General features: G+C 29.9%; 1 protein-coding gene across 4 annotated transcripts in view; it reads left to right on the forward strand.

Moving 5' to 3' along the window:
- Positions 1-6,411, forward strand: part of LOC129958915 (grainyhead-like protein 1 homolog) — a 220,731-nt gene extending 214,320 nt beyond the window's left edge. For 2 of the 4 annotated variants that reach the window (XM_056071651.1, XM_056071652.1), the window contains exons 15-17: positions 1,010-1,116; positions 2,256-2,320; positions 2,790-6,411. In XM_056071651.1, coding sequence (XP_055927626.1) covers positions 1,010-1,116; positions 2,256-2,320; positions 2,790-2,907 — 290 coding nt within the window. In that variant the 3' untranslated portion in view covers positions 2,908-6,411. The remainder of the gene's footprint in view (positions 1-1,009; positions 1,117-2,255; positions 2,321-2,789) is intronic. The other 2 variants (XM_056071653.1, XM_056071654.1) reach the window with 1 other exon arrangement.
- The last annotated feature ends 14,754 nt before the right edge of the window (positions 6,412-21,165 follow it).

Here is a 21,165-nt window from a genome sequence, read left to right on the forward strand (position 1 = left end):
TTACTGAAATCAAATCAAAAACTTAAATATGGGTAGGGAAATTAATTACCAGATCCAGCGAGCAAAAGAAAATCAGTTGCGATTGTTATCGAACTGTTCCAGACATTCTTTGATAGATTACTCCATTTCATATCACCAAAAATATTGGAACTGCTGCAGTATTCTACAACTTATACGGCGAAAGAAACAAGCTATACACAACGCTGGGGACTGTCTCGAAAATGCTTTCATTGATGGTAAATAACTTTAAACATTTCAAGCTAGTACCTATATTGTATCAGCTGTGATTGTATAGTTGCCACTATTAAATTTTCAACACTCGTAATATTCAATTCATCTTGGGTAGTGGCAGATTTAGACATCTTGCGTCCCTAGACAGTACGAGGCCACCTAAACTGGAAAACTTAGTGGCGTGTTTTAATAATTTCCTACTTTATTATCATGCTGACGACTCATTTTCAGTTTATTTTTTATTTTGGTAATTTATGAAAATGTATACATTATTATTTATTCAATTATTATGACTCATGATTGCATGGCATCCACGTTTATACACAATTGTATTTAAGCAGAAGTTTGGAGTTAATAAATTCTACAATAATTGTGAGCGTAATGAAACATACAGGAACTTAACCAATTATACTTCATAAAATGTTCATTTTATCCTAATATTTTATTACTTGGCAAAAAAAAGTGTTAATTTGTTCAAATATTCTATCATAATTCATCCAATATTCCTATTCATATATACAAATTTATATAAATAGGAAGCTTCCAAATATTTAAAAATTCATAGAATTTGCATACTATAAATTTATTTGGTAGCTAGGCTAACACCAATTTTAATCGACTTGCTTGCGACCCCTTCTTTGAGCAGTGACCCTTGGCAGTTGCCTAGCCCAACTAGTCGGTAATCCTCCTCTGATGTTGGGCATTTAATTAAAGCCTGATACGAGCCTAAATTAATTTCAATCAAACGTAAACTTCTATTCAAAATTATTGAAAATAGACTCCTATTTTTCTCTTCCAGTTCTCCTTTATGCTCGTCAAGAATCAGAGGATACCTTTCAACCTTTGCACATCCACCCACCGACGCTTGCAGGGCTAGCGAAAGGGGTAAGTTGGATAAAGTGATGATTATTCTGCCAAAAGTCTTATGTAATAAATAGTGTTTTGAAAAGGTTGGATTTTTTTTAAATAGTCAAATACTATTTTTGGATAAATTTGTTTCTTTAATCATAAAGTTGTTTTTCTAAGAAACCTTGTCTTAAAAAAATAGTCAAATGGCATATACGTAATGCTATGATTCTACAATAGTTACTGCTTGCTTCCTCGACATCAGTGGTACCATACAGCAACTTAGTTCTCTGGAATCAAAATTCTAACTTCCATACATCTTGCCAATTTATAAGTCACTCTTATTTATTTTTCTTAGTCTAACTTAGCTGGTTTTATTTTTTTATTTTTTTCTTTCAATTACACTTATTCTTGGAAATCAGAGTGAAGCCAAATTATTTATAAGTAAAAAATTACAATTATTTTATATTTAAGAGCTTTGATACTGCATGAAGAAAAAAACTACCTTACAAAATTAGTCATTTATCGCGTTCTTGAAAAATTCCTTTGTTATTTTTGATGCCTTATTAAATGAAAGTTCGGGGAAACGATTAATTAATAAATGTAGCTTGTTTTGAAGGAATCTACCAAATCGTAAAAGATTGTAAAGCGGGGGAAAAAAATTCTCGCCATAGCACATGTGTCCAAAAATTCCGTATTGGTAACCAAGAAAGTTGTGAAAGGTGAAATTTAAAACAAAGAGAATAAAATGTACAGAAATCTTCTAATTATTCCTGGTTTTACAGAAAATGATTAAAAAAAAAAGAGTAACATTATTTTAAGTTTCACATTTTTAGCACAACGCCCTCTGTACATTTTAAAAGTTCCTGTTATTTTTTGTCTTATTTTGATTCCTGTTTTGGCAAAATGTGCAAAGAGTGTACATAGTGACATATTTCCTGATTTCTTTCTTTGAAGACCAGGATCTAATAAAAAATAGCTTCCAAGACAGATTCAAAATTTGGATAAAACTTTGCCAGAAACTTGTATAAAATAAATATCTAGAAAATTATTCATTAATATCAACTTCTTTATAAATTTTAAAGAAAAACATTATAAACCTTTACAAGAAGTTTTTTAAAGCTAATTTCCCTCTCAAAAGTGCTTATGTTTTAAAGAAAAAAAATATTTGTTTGCAGATTGAAAGCAAATACAAGTTGAGTGCGTCCAACATCAGAAATATTTACAAGAAATCCAAAAAGGGGTAAGTAATAAATCTCATAATCAATATTAAAAATAGAAATTTTAATTATGTATAAAGAATTGTTATTAATTTTCAATAGAATTTACTTGGGAAAATATATGAATTTAAACGTGTAACTGCTTTTAACGAATTTTAAAAAGATTATATCATGTATAGATTTTTAATTGATAACGCGAAAATGAATCTTTTCTATGCATTTTAGCTATCGAACAACCTTCATGCGAAAAGCATCATATGAAAAGTGATTCCTATAGATATTTAAAGCACCATGGGTTTTTTTGTAGATTTCGTATTTCTTACCCAATTTTAATCCTTTAAATTAAAGGATAATATGATTGATTATTTTAAATTATTTTTACGCTTAATTACTTGAAACGATTTAAAATTTGAAAACAATTTCTAAGCTCAAATTTGAAACAATTTCAGCTTTATTGCTAAAAGTATTTAAATAAAAATATTTCTTTTATAGAATTACAGTCCAGATTGATGATGATATAGTGAAGCACTATTGCAATGAAGATGTCTGCATCATTGAAGTGACAAAAGTAGATGAAGAATTATGTGATGTCACATTAGTCGATGCGTAGAGTGCACAGTATTCAATGGACAATTCTTCTTCCCCTATAAACACAAAACAAAAAATGTTCCTTCTCATCTTTTGGGGTTCAACTTATCAAAGTTTCATCCCAATGTTCGTTTATCTTTGTATTTTTTATGCTTGTGTGTTATTTGAAAAGGAAGTAAATTTTTGATTCAAATTGTTTTAAAATGACAGTTGTGAGCTCCATTTTTGAAACTTTAGAAAAAAGGAAGTCATTTTTGCTGCTAGCATCTTCGGATTTCATCTATTTTTTATGTGGTTTGTGAAATATTTTATGAAATCAATTGAAGATTCATTGATTCTGATGAAGTTTTCAAGTATATTATTTCAATATGATTGCGTAGCCAAAGGGAAGATTTGTAAATAGTGATAAGAAAATCTGAACATTTTATCGAAATGTTTATTGACTTAAGGAACAGAAATTCCATACAGATAGATAAGTGGAATTTTTATTCTTTTTATCAAGCAGTTTATGGATTTATACTTAATACTATATTCAAGCCAAACAAGAAGAGACTATACAGAAAATATATAGCCATACGTCTAATATTTGAGTAATATGTGGATATATAATTTGAAGTTAGCGCATAAGAATCGAAATTTTTGATATAACTATACAGATTTTATATAGATATAGGAATATATATTTATAAACTTTTATTTTTACGTGTGTACTTTATTTCGCTTTACAACTTTTATAATATCTGAATGCTGAAAGCTATTTTAAAAAAGCAAGAAGAAAATTAAAATAGCTTTGACATCTATCCTGATACTTATAAGGACTACTTCGTCTTTCCTGATAAAATGTCCTGAAGTTTAAATGTAACCGATATGAAAAAGATTACAGTACAGCTGAAGTTTGCTTACAACATCCATGCTTCTATATCTTTTTTTACAAGCATAGTTTTTATTTACTAAGCTTTTCTAGAACCTAAGAAATAGACTTCTGTTTTCTAGAATACTTCGTCTGTAACCTAAATATGTATTGAACGAATACAAATCATGGTAGAGTTTTAATATGAGGATTTTCACCTAAACGTCGTCAAACTGAAATTAACATTTATTTTTATTTTTATTTTATAGAAGTTATTAAAATACTTCGGTATTTCTGATAACAATTATACAACTGTATGCTTCCGGAATATTCTACTGTTGTCGTTTTTTTATCAATTTTGTGTGATTTTAAAATGTGATTCTTTTAAATTAAAGCATCTCAAAAGCAAACTTTTATTACTGTTCAGCTATTTTCAGATCATGCAACTTTTCATATTTGTTAACTGTTAAAATTTATGTTGATAAATACCGGAAACAGAATATGTGCTCTGTTACTGACAGATTGATAATAAAAATAAATTTCATCATATATCTTGAGATACTTGGTGCTCATGATTTATAGTATCTCGCATTTATTTATTTTCTTCAACCCCTATTGAAACGGGAGATTTTTATGATGCTTCATTTTATTTTCAAGTTCAATAAACAAATAATAAATATAAGTTTTTATATTAATTTTTTATAAAGAGCAACTCGTTTATCTTTCTGAATATTTTTTGGAATTATATCAAAATTTATCATTTTATTTTAATGTTAATGATTTATCGCACTTTTCATTATAAGAAGACAGACGCATTAAAATGTAAAAATAAATTATAAAGATTCAATATTTTTTGTGCAATATTCAGTCAAATCTAATATTTAACCTAAAGATTATGTATTTGCGTCTTTGTGAATTTCTATAAAAGATCTGAAAATATTGCTGCTGTCCATTATTTTAGAATTTACGCTTTTGCATCGTATTTATACTAGCTTTTGCTTCTTTTACAACAATGTATTGTGAATGTATTTTGTTCATTTTTTTAGTGATCATGTGCTTTTTTTATCTTTTTGTTCTTTTTAGATTTACAAAGATCTATAGTATGAATATATCACGAACAAAGCATCCAACTTTTCTTTTATTTACATTGAAAGTTCACTCTAGAGGGAACTGAAAAAAACTCAGCCCTCCCAGTTGCCATATAAGCTTTATTGTGATAGTTACAATATAAATTTTGTTCATGTGTTCCATTTTTTTTTGTTACAAATTTACCGCTAAGCTAATGTTGAGGGTGATATTGTAGATGGTATACAGTTTCCAAATTCAAAATGTGTTATTAATGAAAGTATAAATTAAAATCCACATCACTAGTTTAATATAGCACGTCACTTCATTAGAAATATTTTTTATTCTTTAAAAATAAATTGCTTTTTTTTTTGTTTATACCCACTATTCATAAAGTAAATGAAAAATGCACGTTACAAAATTCAAATATTAAAATCGCTATCAAAATCTCGAGACAATTAGGTTCAGAAATAAAGTAACTTGATTTGTTATTATTTACTTGTGATAATTTTTCTAATAATATTCTATTTATTTCATTCCAATAAAGTAAAAGTATTGTGATAAATTAATTCAGTATTTGAAACTGTCCTGCATGTTTCTATTTACTTTTTTATTTAAAAATATTTTGATATCCGAATTAAGTTGATCAAACCGTAATTTAAATATTTTTGATAAAACGTATTATTTTCGTGCATTTTTTGCTATTTTATAATGTTATGTAAGTAACTGTGTATCTCCCAATTATACAAAAATATGATGAAATTGATTTACAGAATTTCGTTCTGAATTTTAGATATTTAATAGAAAAGTTTAGAAACCAAATAATAAATAATGTGCCGTGTTTACATATTTCGCAAAATTAATTATGTTATTATTAGAAGACCACGTTGTAAATATAACGGTAAAAAAAATTCATGTCATTTTTAATGCTTTTAAAATGACAGGTTTTTTTAATTCAAGATAGAAATTTTATTTATTAATCACAATGCCTTGTAAAATGATAGAGTAAAATAAACAGAAATTAAATTCTGTTTTATTACTTAAAAGGAGTGCAATAAGTTAAAAGGCTGCTAAAATAGATATAAAATGCAGTTTTCCATGCTTATTTCGTTAAAAATCGAAAGCTTATTATTGTTTTTAATGCATAGTTGAAAGAATACCTACAATATGCAATATTTTTACCTTTTTTATTAAAAAGGTGGTTGTGCAATACTGTGCAGTAATAACTGTAATAACTGAAATTATTATTGATTGAACCATTTCAGTGGAGCTATGTAAAATACCACATTTTCCATTATTAGCATAGAAAAAAAACCGTCGAGTGAACTAACAAACGTAAAATGTTAATATCCTCAAGTACTGCAAAGGAATTTTAAATATTTTACTATGTCCCATCTGAAAATGGTTGTTTATGAGCATAAAATCGAAATATGCATGCAAAAAAACTATATTCTAAATGTAGCTATTTTTATTGTCCTATGTGAAACTAAATGATCTCTATGCTTTATTTTTAAAATAATTTTATTTTGTGAAACCAAAAAAAAAAATGAAAAAAAATCGCCCTCTTCTTGTGCCTTATGTATTATAGCATTTTTATGTAAGGTGGCAGCCATGTTGGATAATAAAATTTTTAAAAAAATTATATGGTCTTTCTTCTTTTGTTAATATTTCTCCAAACAATATTTTTGACTCATCCAATTCATCACTCTTTGTAATGCCTATAATTTCTATTTAAAAAGAACAATTAATTCGTAAGAGAATGTATTATTCTTTGAATTAATACATAACAAAACTTTTATAGAAAGAGAAACATATATAATCTGCCTCTGATGAGATATCTCTTATTATTCAGTTCTTACGTTCACATCAGACGAGTCTATATTTATAAATCAAAAGACAGATGTGAATCAATGTATGTCAAATTTGACCACATTTAGCTCCTTCATATTATGCGATTGACTATAAATATTAGTACTGAGAAAAAGAAAAAAATATGCAGATTACAACAAAGTTGTAAGCATCACTACCCTATTATTTTTCCGCGACTTGATAAACCGTCTCAGACCGGTCGTCCACAAACAAGTCACAACCATACAATATTAACTCACTGATCTAATATGCCATAGAACTCGTAACTAATGTATAATAAATCTGTATCGAAATTTCTACTCTCAACTAGCAAAACTGTCTTCCCCTCGACTTTCACGTATACTTATGCATTATGACGTAATTTTTAGCCATCTTCGTCGTATAGAGAGGAAAATAGAGAATGCATTTCAAAGATAAATTTTGCCCGAAACTGCATTAGGTCAATAATTTTGAGACATATTTTAATCACAAGATTATGTACCAAACTTCATTTAACTAACTAAGCTTCACTAGTTATCGGATTGTTAAGGTTATGGTTTTACTACACATTTAAGTCCTAAAAAAGGTAATTTCAAAAAAGCAATTCATGAAAAATTACCGTATTTGTAAAAAATGAACTTAGGAGAACCAAATGATACCAAGAAATCGTCCAAAAACGAAGTAATTAAAATTTAATTCGAATCATCAAAAAAAAAAGTATGCAACAGTATTGCTTTATTTTTGTTAAGAACTAAATTTTAAAAACTGTATAAATTTTAGAGAAAAAGATATAGAATTACCAAAAAAATGCTCTTAAAATCTGACTTTTTATTGAATGAAGAATTAAAATGTCATTAGTTCTGTTTACAGGAGCATGTTAGATTGGCATTCAATCTGAATTATTTTAAGATTCTACTAAAGAAATCAACTTATGGGACAAAAAAAAATTCATACGAATGTGGTTCTATTCTTTAATGCCCTTATGCGACTTAATAAAATTAAAACTATTATAATTGCTGGGCCTGGCAAAACATCCGCGCATGCTTGAAAGATTAGTTACCACGTATAAAAAATGCGCGCTCTATAGTCTTTGCAAAATAAGCTTCAATGTGGAGCTTCAATGTTCAATTCCTATAGAGAAAGCTCATTTAATAAACCGATTGATTTGGCATAATCCGGAAACAAATCGTTAGCCAGTCAAATGCTACTTGATTTGCTGCCAGTACAATCGAGATCTTGCGATTTACCCAGCAACTTCTCAACTGCGTGGTAAGGTAATCCCCTGGAGAGTTATAGGATACAAATAAACTGTGGGATAAGAATACACTTCATATGAATAAAATAAAAAACTTATCAAATAATTTACAATGATCGCTGCTCTACTGTAAAGTTTACAAAATATGAAAATGGCAAAATTTCGCTTTTTTAATAATATATACATTATACCATCAGCAAATAGCAACTTATCGTCAGTAACAGAATTATCTGATTAAAGAAAATTTATCTTTTATTTTTATTTTACTATAATGATGATCTAGGAGGAATAAACTCCATTTCTGCACTGATTAATTCGCATCAGTGGTGTGGTGACGACGGAGAAGGAAGGCATGGTTATGTAGCGATTTATCATTGTCAACTATGCCAACTGGTCGGTCGGTGTTCAGTATTCTTTTTGCTCAAGTCAAAAACTTCAACTTCAATAATCTCGTTTTGCAATTTTTGTAAATAAACTACTGGTTGTTGTTTTTTAGAGCTGTAGCATTTTTATACTGTTGTAAATTTAAATATGAATCCCCTACTGCGCACAAATTGCTGTCCTGATTTTAATAATTATTGTTTCATCATCTGGAAATGAATATCACCAGTTTTTGGTATGTTTCATTTTAATTTTACTTTTGAAAGTGTTTTATTCATTAATTGTATAAAATGGCTATCGAAACGGAAGAAGGTACATAATGTAAATTGGAAAATTAGAACACCTCCCTTTATTGTAAAAACAACAATTCCGGATTACTTTTCCAACAAAAATATCAGTTTATTACAACAAGAATTGTTTCGGGAGGAGCTAAATTCCTTTGTGTAATATCCGCTTTAGAGAGGTTAAAAAACAAAGTTAAGATTTTTTGGCTAAAGGAACCTAATTCATTCTTTCCGGTATTCCCTATAGACAATTAAAAGATAATTAGATAAGGAAAGATAAAACGCACAATTAAAAGATAATACAATTTAGCGATACCATCAGCAAATAATATTAAAAGATAAAATAATAAAACAATATGAAGATTTCAAAAATATTAAAGTTTAAGTATTATTACAAGACTCACAATTTGGTGATAAAACTCGCAACTTTTATTGCAGATGAAAGAATTGATTAATGATTGTGTTGGTAACGATATATTAAATTAATTTTTCTTGCAACGTGTAACTGTTACAATGTAATAAATCATATCTGTTTGTGATGGCGATTTTGAGAAATTAGAACAAATTAGTGATAAAATCAGTGAAATAATAGGTAGTATTGCAGTAGTTAGTGTGGTATCAACAAGTCTGTAATTAACAGAGGTAAAAGCAAAAGTTTGAAAAATTATCAAAGAAGGTTCAACGAATGTCTGCACATTTATTTCGAAGAAACACCAAGAAAAGAGGTTCGAAGTCTTGTTCTGCCAGAGACAGTAATACTAAGAAATGTTAGTATCATAAATGTTTTGTTGATAAAGCTAAAAAATGCATGGAACCATATTATTATAAGTAAAACTTTAAAAAATCATCAGATGTAGTGGACGGTTGTTATGGATTAAGCTACTAATTTGTTTAAGACGGCAGATCTTAACTTCAGATTATACTAGATAACAGTGCGGTTTATTCTGTTTTTCCAATTTCTTATGTGAATTTAAGTACAAGTGTAATAGACACGAACTTCCTCGAGAAGTATGGAAATTCTTCAGCTAATCAAACTTTACGATACAAAACATTTAATATTAGATTGTGGCCTACATAGGAAATTCTCCAGTAAGTTTGTGCTTGCAGATATCTTGCGTCCAATTTTTGCTGCAGACGTTTCTTTCTTTTTTTTTTTAAATTTCAATTATTTATTGATATCGAAAATCGTAGATTAATTAGTAGGATGATTAGTAGATTAATTAATGGTTGACTTTCTTCAAGGTGAATAATAAAACTTGGAATAGTTCATCAGTTGATTTGATGGCAATTTGGACGAATCACCATTTTATTAATTGCTAAGAACTTTTCAATATAACCAAACAAGCCCACATCCTTATATTGTAAACATTCTACGAGCCTTCGGTACTTGGTAAACCGAGACTACTCAGCCCTGAGAAATCAAAAACATTCCAATCTTTATTAGAATAAGGAATTTTACGCCCTTCTAAAAACCTGTGGGCTTGTCTGATTCATCTTGTAATGAAGAAAAACAGCACTTGGCATATATATAATGATTTCCGAAAAATTGAACGAAGTTCCAGTTTCTAATAAACATTTCCTACGTCACATCCAAGAATTTTTATGGTATTAAATGGCAAAATATTTTATAATTGGATATAATTAAAAATTATAATCAGATACTATTTAATCAATCGGATAGCGAAAAAAAATGCTATAATAACACTTACTGAATTCAGACGCATGTCATTAATAGCCGGGTTTAAAAGTACAGATCAAAAGTTTAAGTGTTTAAATTTTACGCATTTTAAATTCTGTGTTTACTTAGACGAAATTCTTGTTGCATCTAAAGATTTCTACCACGCATTTATGTGTGACTTGATCAATATCACATTTATCAAAAATACATTTTTTTATATTTAAAACAAATATAATTTTCTTTTGTAAGGTATTGGTTCGCAAAGGAGGTATCTCTACTTCATCTGAAAATTTTAACCCTCTGACTGAGCAATTTCATGTTGTTGTTGTCGTGTCTATGCATACAGTGCTAGTGCAATTTTATAAAATCACTATTTGGATGCGTTGTTTGCAAATAAGCTCAAATTTTTCAAAGTGAGCTGGTACTATATGTTACACGATAATAATATGATATAATAAAAATCTGTAATCGTAAAAATAAATTCTCTAACCAGCTAAAAACACGGGATGCAATAGAAAAGGGACTGATTGCGAATTCGCGGAAATTACGTGATAAGCAGCTGGAAGGTTAAAGCTATATTTGAATTCTCATTGACTGAGGCTATATTATTTCGTTGTTTCTTTTCAATGATTAATTTTTTTCACCATTTTCCTTCTCCAATGGCGCAGCACAAACTACGTTTTAAAACATACTCAATAGTAATATTAAACGTGATAAAACCCCAATTTATTGGACATTTTTTTTCTCGTAAATTAATTTTTATTGAGAAAAATATATTGTAAGATTTACTTACAATATATTATGCTGTTTACCAATTTCAATATTTCCTGGAAAGTAGACATTTCTCAGTTTATTGTGATCACGAACCCACGTGCATATGCATTCTATCTGAAAGCAAATTATCTCTTCTTCAAATTACACAATTCTAATTTAAGGCCAAGTTTTCGACCAATACTTGATAAATTTCAAGTGATTCCAATATAATGCCTTCTCCTCGTAATTGGGATTCATTAGCCAAACTTAAATCGGTTTGGAAATTATGGCTAAGGAACGGCATTCGTACAATTGTACGCCTTTAATAAAGAATGGTTCAAAAATTGAAATTCAAATCTATTAGATTTACATGTGGATGAAAGATATTGCTTGATGACAATTGACATAATAGGGCTTTATGTTTCTAAAACCTTTAGAAAATTTGTTTTCAATAGTATTCATTCCCTATACTTGGAGGATACTCCACAGCCAAATTAAGGACATATTACCGGGTCTTCTTTAGAGAAATAATGCATCTAGTTTCCCAAAATTACAATACCTGGTAGAAAAATGTAATATCGAGGCATTTCAAGTCCCCGGTAGGGCAGTTTCTTCTCCTTTCAGCACGATTTAGTCATTACCATCTCGACATTGTGGGACCATTACTGCCATTTAATGTCCATGCTTCTCATGAATTCTTCTAATCACGTAAAGATAACATCCAGACTTTACAGCCAATTTCAACTTCAAAGCCACAAAGACTAATTGGTACTAATTTATGTAAAAGGCTAATTACGAAAAAGACAACATGTTCCTAGACAGATATTTGGCTTCAATGACTCACGTTTTCGTCTGGTGAGGCACTGTTAGTCGATTTCTCAAATAGTCCCACGATAGACCGTGTAACTGTTCGTCCAGAAGGAACAAAAAGTTTACCATGGATACGTATGGAAAAAAATGAATCATAAAAATTCAGATTCAGGATTGCCTACATTTTAAGTAATATAAATAGGATATTATAAATAGGATTTCTTTACTTCCTATAATATTACTGGGGTGAGTCTCGGAGAAAAAACGTTTAATGCCAAATATAAGGAGAGTAGAAAAGAATTAAACCGTATCTCATAGACTATTTGGATTTAATAAACCAATGTTGACATTTGAGGAATAGAGACAAAAAAAAAAATCAAATAATGCCTCAAGTTCCGCTTACCCTAGTTACACAAAGGATAAAATTTCCAACAATTTTACCTTTATAAGTTTTTATTTAAATTGTTGTTACAACTGTAACTTTACTATCAACTTTCTACTCTCTTTCTGAAGTGCTAAATTTAAAATTTCAATCATTTGTGTTTTTTCTGTATTAACACACCCAATTTTGTCTTCAGAACTTATCTAAGAGTTAATCAATTATTTTAACTAAACTTTTGTTCTATTCACGTGGCTACATCTATTAGTAAATTAGACAAAAACTAGTTTCAAGATTCCATAATATTTACAATAATGAGTTAAAAATTAGACTGAAAAATAGAAAATAATTAAGATTTTAAAAAATCCCATTTTTAGTACAGTAATGGAAATGTGATTTAAAGTTTTGTTTTTAAAATTTATTATGGCACATTAAAATTTCGGCCCCTGAACTTTCGACGAGATCATTTACTGCCATGTATATTAGCCAAAACACTTACTCTATAAATGCATTATAACTTTGTATTTGCATAAGTACACTTTTAAGTACATTTTTATATTTAAATCTATATTAAAGATTGTAACATTTCGAAAAATTATAATCTCTTTACAAAAAATGCAATCCTGGTTCTTCAATTATTGTAAATCGAGTGAGACTCAATTTGACAATAGAAATCGGGAAGGGGACGAAACGAGACGAAAAAATTGTGATTCATTCTCATATAAATCTAGTTACATAATTTACACAAAATTAGTTTCATAACTTTTTTATTTATAAAAGCAAATATTATTTGTCTAGTACGTTGTTTATCAATTGTATAGAGTCAGTAAGGCTGGCAATTTAAAAAAAAGCAGTATTTCGCAATTAAAATTTTATATAAATTAGAGGTATGTTTAGATTTGCAGAATTTCATCTAATAATACACATCTCGTGTGATGCAATTTCCTACAACGCGGAGAGCATCGACCATGTTGTACAAAAGACGACTGTAATTATAATATTTATGATGTCTAAATAAATATAATAATTGTAGTGTAAAAATTAAATAATTTTTTAAAAAGACCTGCCGAATTTATATATTTGCATTCTTGTCAATTAAAGGACATTTTGGCTTAACGTTCTATCATCTGATTAACAAGAATTTCATTCAAGTCGCTAAGAGTTTTTAATTTATGCTTTCCATGGAATGGATATTTGGCATTCATTACTTAATCTTAAAATCACAAGATTCCTTAATATATTTCTGGAAGAAAAGAAGCGTTAAATTCGTGGTCAGCGTTTTATTATGTCATACTTTAAACCAGTTTAGAGAAAAGAATTCTAAGTATCAGACAAGCATGCATTAAGAATTATAATTTTTTAAATGTTGATGCAAAGTACTTAGTTTCGAAATATCGCAAATTCTTTTAATGAAGTTTTATTGACTTAAGCTATTGTCCTTGGGTAGATTATTCTTTGTAACTTGTGCATTATGATATATTCATGACTGAAATTTATCAAACAGCATTACAATTTAATTAGAAATTAAAGGAAAAAACTGAAAAGGTCTTACTCAATGCCACAGTGCTTTTCATTGTCATTGTCACAAGAAAAACCTCTGGGAATGTTGTCCTCTCAACTTTTTCGCATACTTCCACAATTTGACTCGTTTTGTATTAAATATCGTAATACAGGAGAACTAAGATATCTAAATCAATTGGAACCAGACCCGATTTGAATAATTGTATAAATGATGCAAGAAAGATTATTTCCTTGGTGAAAAAGTTAGCTTACAAAGTATTAACAAGCTTACTGCCGTTTGACCCACCTGTAGTTCACACTTATTATCTAATTGTACCAACTAATTTGAAAACCCCTTCTCTACAATAAAAATATATCAAAGCAGGGGCCATCTAATTAGATGTTCCAGATATCAGGTGCGAGTCATGGCAGTGAACTTGTCAATGCAATGACTTCAAAAACAATGTTATACACATTTTGTGATCTTACACACTTGGTTAAAATATCACCACTTGAGCATATAAGTCAGTTGTTTCATTGCCTTTATTCGTTTTAACTCGGGTAGATTTTGTTTTCTGATATGTTATCCTATTAAAATGATTGGATAAAATGGCGATTTAGATTAAAATGGTAATTAAGTTCTACCTTATGGCAAAGAGAATCCCACCAGGAAACAACACGAAAATATTGATTTTTAAAGTTATTATGGATTCTAAATGTATGATTAAATACTAATATTCGAGTCTAAAATTATATATAATGAAGCCCTATCTATGCCTAATTGTGAGGGGGAACCGAACACAGAACAATCTTTATTCTTTACACCATCAAAGGGTGAAACGGCCGTTTGCATCTTACCTGCTATGAGCTTCTTTTTCAGTAGAGAACTTGCTTGAAAAAAGATTCTGAGAACAATAGAAAGATGATTAATACAAAATTTCCATAAGAATTTAACGAATATAAAATTCAAATCAACAATTAAGTCAAATGAAATCACCCTTGAACAAATCCGTCCCTCACAGACTCGCCTTCTAAAGGTGAGTACAGGTGACCCAATCCCTAAGCTATCAGGGACATTTATATTACAGGACATCCTTTCAAGTTTATCATCCCCTGAACTTCTACTTTTCGCTTTATTCTCCCTAATTCTCTAATTCCTCCATTGTCTAAGCATTCCACATAATGCTTCAATTTCACAAAACAATTTTCCACTGCTATTTATCATCAGCTTCTAAAAAAGTGAGGAACGTCTCACGTTTTTGTGAGTCAACCATCAAGTGAGGAACGTCTCCAGAAAAAATTTCTCCGCTTTATTTGCTTCCTGCTTCTCTTGGACAGCCGAGAATCCCACGTGTTGGCCACACATGGCGACCCATTAGACGGGTGACGCACTGTGGCTACTGATGTATCATTTGTGTCAGTAGCTAGCCACTTGAATGGTTAGTCTATCAGACATCAAGCGAAGGGTCCACTCTCTTGGGCTTGGTGTTAAAGGTCGATCACTATTGGTGGAGGGAACTTCAAAAGCAAAGTTCTGATTAGCACTATGGTAAGAAGCACTGAGGATGGAAGATACTGGATTCTGGATGGAGAACCGGTGGTTGCCATCCCTTGTTTGGCTCTGTGGTAAGCTGTGCCTTCAGGCATGAAATTCTGTCACGGTCCCATGGGCCCAACCAAAAGAGCTCCATTCTCTAAGCACTCCACATAATGCTTCAATTTCACAAAACATTTTTTCACTGCTATTTATCATCAGCTTCTAAAAAAACATTTCATGGTTTCTCCTTTACTTCTTGAAAATGGTATATGTAGATGGAAGGAGAAATCTAGGAGAGGTGAAATCTAGCAAAAAATTTAGATTGGAGGATTTTCTGGTTGAAGTTGGCTCTTCCAAACATTCCAAGCAGAATGTAAGTCTTAATTCATTAAGTCATGAGCATTAGCCCACATGTCCATACCAGATGAGGGGGGAAAATCAAAAACATTCATTACTAGTCATGAAAAATCCGACAGTTTTCTATGTCCCTAAATTTGAACAATTTATTAATGATGTCTTAGGTATTGCTTACTAAATGATGTTATACTAGTATATAACGGAAAAGGAAATTTCAAATATTTATAGTTCTAGAAACCACGATAAAATGTATAATCAAATACGGAAAATAAACAACTACCAAAGAGTTCCACGATTTTTTGGGGCCTCGTGGGTTTTTGTGGAATTTTCTGGCAAATCTTATTAGTTTGGTTCACAAAGGCAATTTACTTGATTAAACTTACTACTTTACTTTACTATTACTATACTACTTTAAAATTAAAATTCATAATCGTTTAAGTTTCGGCACTAGTCTTTGGATCTTTTTTCTATTTTTCCATGTTTGCTTGCATAACAATATAATCCATCAAAAGTTATTTTACCATTTTGTTAAAAATTAGTTTTAAATTTAACTTTTTATAAGCGAAATAATGAAATCAACTAGCTTAAAAATTAACTACAATTAAATGTTTTGTTATTTCAGCTACAATAATATTTTTTTTTACTTAAAAATTACCCATGGATCCTAAATTAAAACCAATAAAAAAATACCTGGGTTTAGAAAGGAAAAGTGAAATACTGAAATTCTGCCTCTGAAAATATGTGTGGAATAATAAGATTCAAAGAATCGAATATACACGGATTGAGGATGAAGGATATAAACTAAACAAAATGAAAAATCCATGAATTCAGTTTAAATGCTATTATTTAAAAAAATGAATAAGAAGAGTAATGGCAATCCTATTTACTCTGTTTATGAATAAACACGTGCATTGAATTTCAAGGCTATACGCCTAAATGGACCATTCAAAGATCTCTATATCCTCACGACCTGTGATGTGCTCACCTGACCTTTGATGCGAGCAGCGATTTGTAAAGAGTTAAAATAAAAGCGGCAAAAAAATAAAAGTGCACATTTTTTTTTCTCACCAAATGGAGCTTGAAGGTCAACGAAACAAAGAAAATATCCTTCCAAAGAATGAGATTTCAAGTGCTCGGCGAAAACTAAAACATTATTCAAGAAAATGAGGTTATTTCTTTTGACAAAGTGTAAACAATGTAAAAGATTTATGGCCCTTTAAGTGCAGCAGTTTGGGAGTCTACGCAATCGCTGGCTTCAAATGAATCTTATCTATACCATATCAAGCGAGATGTGGCTATTATATTACTAAACAAGATTCATTTTTTAAATTCTGGCTAGCCATTATAGCATATACGAAAAATACTTTTTACACTTTCTATGACCATTAGATAAAGAATTAATCCAGTACATCATTGCTTAATAACTCGCATTAATGCAGTTACAAGAAGCGAATTGTTGACTGCAATTAACAAGGGACAGCTGAAAACACCAATTTATAGAATTCTAAACTTTACTAAGTATTTTAATTTGCATTTAAGCACATTCTCTTTTAATGTGTGTTTTCAAGCCTTCTATTATCTTTTCTTGAGTTATAAACATTATTTTTCAGATGTCCTACAAAAATAGATCAATGGGGATTGACTGTGTGTGCGTGTGCGAGCGCGCTTTGGGATTCAACGTTTCTTCATAAGAACTCCATGAACGTAGACCTTCAATTATCTTGGAATGGAAACGTAGAACCATAATCATTCACTGAGATTCCTGCACTACAGGGAGAAGGAGAGTCTCCTCCTAACTACACCTTCAGATTTTGGGCCAGTTGCGTCTAAGCGCTGTTTAAAACCAAACATCATTATCATCTTCTCCCAGTTATGATATAAGCCGGTTAAGGACTAAGCATAGTAACAAACCAAACACCATTACCCTATCCTCCTACTTGTGTTAGGTTCAGATATTAAATCAATTAGCATCATTAGATACCAAGCATCTTTTATTAACACAAGATATCTCCACGATGCTCTTCAATATTCCGAATGCCGCACAATATCTTGAAGATATGGCGATATTATAAAGTATCTTATGCTAATAGGGCCATTATCCTATTCTCCTAACTATGCTATATTCAGACCTTGAGCTAGTTAGGAATTAAGCACCGTTTCCTCCTTGCAGCGTTATGTTCAGACCTTGAGCTAGTTAGCAACTAAGCATTGTCTAAACGGAGTCTGCCGGCTCCAATTTAGGAGGAAGTTCTCCAACCCAGTCAATCAGATTGTTTCCATGAGTGAGTTAAACTGGCCTAAATTAGTATGCTCATCACTCCAATAACTATCATCAGAAATTTTTTATTAACTAAACGGTTTAAACAATGAAATAAAACATGAATCTAACATGCGATAACATATTCACGACCGTTGCTCTAGAGTTGCGAATAGATTAATTAATTTTTTAAACAAATGTATGAAAAACATGTAAAAATGTATTTAAATAAATGAATATTTTTATTAAATTTTTTAAATCAAATTTATATTTTTATTAAATTATTATTACTTTATAATATTTGTCAAGACTCAAATTAGATTAAATTTGGAACAGATGTCAGATTTACTCACCGATTTCACTGAAGGATGATAGCAATGAAATTTCAGATTTAGGGTTAATGTATAGCTCTAATTAATTCATTAACTACGATGTTGACGCATTTATTAATCATGAAATTTGCATGCATTTTACCAATTCTTTATGTACAGAATGATTAGAATATAGATGTTTAGAGTTCATTTACAAATAAATTGGTTCAAATGCAATGCCATTTGGTATACTTACTGTTTAGACCATAGAATGTAAAAAAATAGCCCACATTTCCACCATCAGAGATCAAAACCGACGTCACAGACTGAATTTGGGCAGTGAAATAGGCATAAAAAGTAATTAAAGAGATGGTTAATATGGCTGATTAAAATTTGACGAATATTTTAACACAAAAATAAATTTTCAGCAGTTTCATTGCATTTTTATCACTTAAGTAAATTTTTGCTGGTTTGCAATACACTCGTTTATTGACTATGCTATTCAGAGCTTGTTTTCTACAATGTTGCTTCTTTTATTTTATGATTCAGTTTACAAAATATATTAAGTATGTTTCCTTTGAATACCATGTACCATGGTTATCTTGAAAACGACTGTAGTTCGCAGAATGCATTATATTTCTAACGATCTATCAAATGTTCAAGAGTACGGTCCTTTAGCTTGGCTAAATTTTCCATATTTATAGAGTGCACAAGCTGAAATGATCCATATCCAAGTCACTATTAGGATGAGGTGAACAAAAATGTGAAATTCACATTCATACAACCTTTGTTGCAAAAGACAAACTGTAAATGTTACACAACAAATGCAGCTGCTAACGAATAATTTTATATTAAAATGCTCATTAAATATTAGTCAATCACGTAAAGAGTTCGCTTTTCTTATGACTATTGTATAGTTCATGTCAGCATGCAGCGCCACTTTTTTTATGGGAAATTATGTAACAAATTCAAATTATTAGATTATTTTAAGATTGAATCTCTTTCTAATCATTAAATTCCAACTCAAAACTCTTAAACTTCTGAATTGCGCGGGCATTTGAATTAAACCATAGAGTCTAATAGTGATAACTGCATCTGTCTTAAACTGCTATGTAAGCAATTCTTTAGATCGTGTTTTTTTTTTTTTTAACTTTAATTCCAAAACCTTACTTCTTAGCTGATAAAGGTTGTCATTTTTTCCCCACTTCATTTCTGATATTGAAAGTCAGTGGTGAAGTTTGTATGTCATGTTTCTTTCACGGTCATGGATCGAATCGAACAAAAACGATCTCATCTTAAATCCTGGGGGGGGGGGGGGGGACTATGCTTCAGGCTTAAAATAAATTGATTTGTGGCTTTTTTCATCTTGATTGCATTTTATTCAAGATGACTCTGTATAACAACATTGTTTCTTTTACAAATTTTGTTTAATAAAACTCTTGTGAACGAGAAGGAGAAGGGTTAACTTAAAATCGTAGATTTCTTTTTCTGCAATGATTAACTAGAAAGTTTCAGTTTAGCAACTTTTAAATGTTCTTTGTTGAATCAATGATTAGTACAAAATCGGCATTCACCAAAAATAAGGCCGAAATTGGAACACGCGAGAAAACATTCAGAACTAATAGCTTTAGAAAGGGACTTATACCAAAATTTGGTTGAACGTGCATTTATTTCAATCGCATGTTTTTCACATGATACTGCAAATTAACGTTGGATAGTTAATTACGGGAATTAGCCACAGAGAAACGTGAGAAAACCATGTCCATGCGACTTAATGCAAATGAATTTTAAGAATGCGGATAAATTGAATTTATATATAATTTCTTTGTAAATCTATTCCACATGATCTAAATATTATGTATATGAAATAACGCTATATTTGACCCAGTTCTTTCTCTGTAAATGATCATTCAACACCTATTCTTTATTAATGATTATCTTGTACTTATTACGTAAGTACGAAGTTGAATTTTAATAAGACGATAAATTGAATTTATATATAATTTCTTTACAAATCTATCCCACATGGTCTAAATAGTATGTATACGAAATGGCATTGTATTTGGCCCAGTTCTTTCTATGCAAATTATCTTTAAACACTTATTATTTATTAATGATCATCCTGTATTTATTACGTAAGTACGAAGTTGAATCATAAATTTACTGAAATTCCAAACTGTATCTAATTTACTAATACTTAATCTCGGTATTTAACATCCCCCCCCCCATTCGGTGTTATGCCATTTCCTCAAGTTCAAAAGAACAACAAATCAGATAAATCTTTCAGAAACCAATAACATCAAAACAATGTACTGATAATAGATATTATCTATAGTTATAGGTTTATTAAATATGCATTTAAGACTCATTTATGTTTATGATTGATTTCCAAATGCTATATCTTTGCTTACACAAGAATTTCCTCCTGAAAAAGATAAATGATTTAAGTACATATATCAAACACCATAAAGTAACAAGAGAACCTAGTAATAACTGTGAGTTATGAAAGAAGAAGGGAGATAAAAATCATGAAATATTTGCACCCACTTAAATGCGTGACTAGCATCAAAATGATGCATCTAAATTACGTTAGTTGCTAGACTGAAGAATTCATCCTTTAACGAACTATGTGGGATATTATATGGGTTGATGGAAACATGTTTTAGGTCATTAACATGGTACTTTCGCAACGTTAATTAATTTACTCTTTTGAAGTAATTTCGAAATATATGGTTCCCAGGAGCAATTTTGCAGTTTTAAAACTGTGATGCAGGTAGAAAGGCATTCAGTCAAACAGCATGAGTTCCTAAGTAAAGAAATTTTAATTACAATAATTAATTTTCTTCTTTACTATATAAATCTATTAATGAAGTAAAGAGAAGAAAATATATTAGACATACAGAAAGTGACCACTCGTCATAATTGCTACAAATTTGAATATTTTTTTCTTTTATTCACGTCGTGTAACTAGCAAGTCTTTTGCATTGATTTCATGAATGTAATTTTTCTAGTTTC

The sequence above is a fragment of the Argiope bruennichi genome, chromosome X1, assembly GCF_947563725.1.
Source record: "Argiope bruennichi chromosome X1, qqArgBrue1.1, whole genome shotgun sequence".
NCBI lineage: Eukaryota > Metazoa > Arthropoda > Arachnida > Araneae > Araneidae > Argiope > Argiope bruennichi.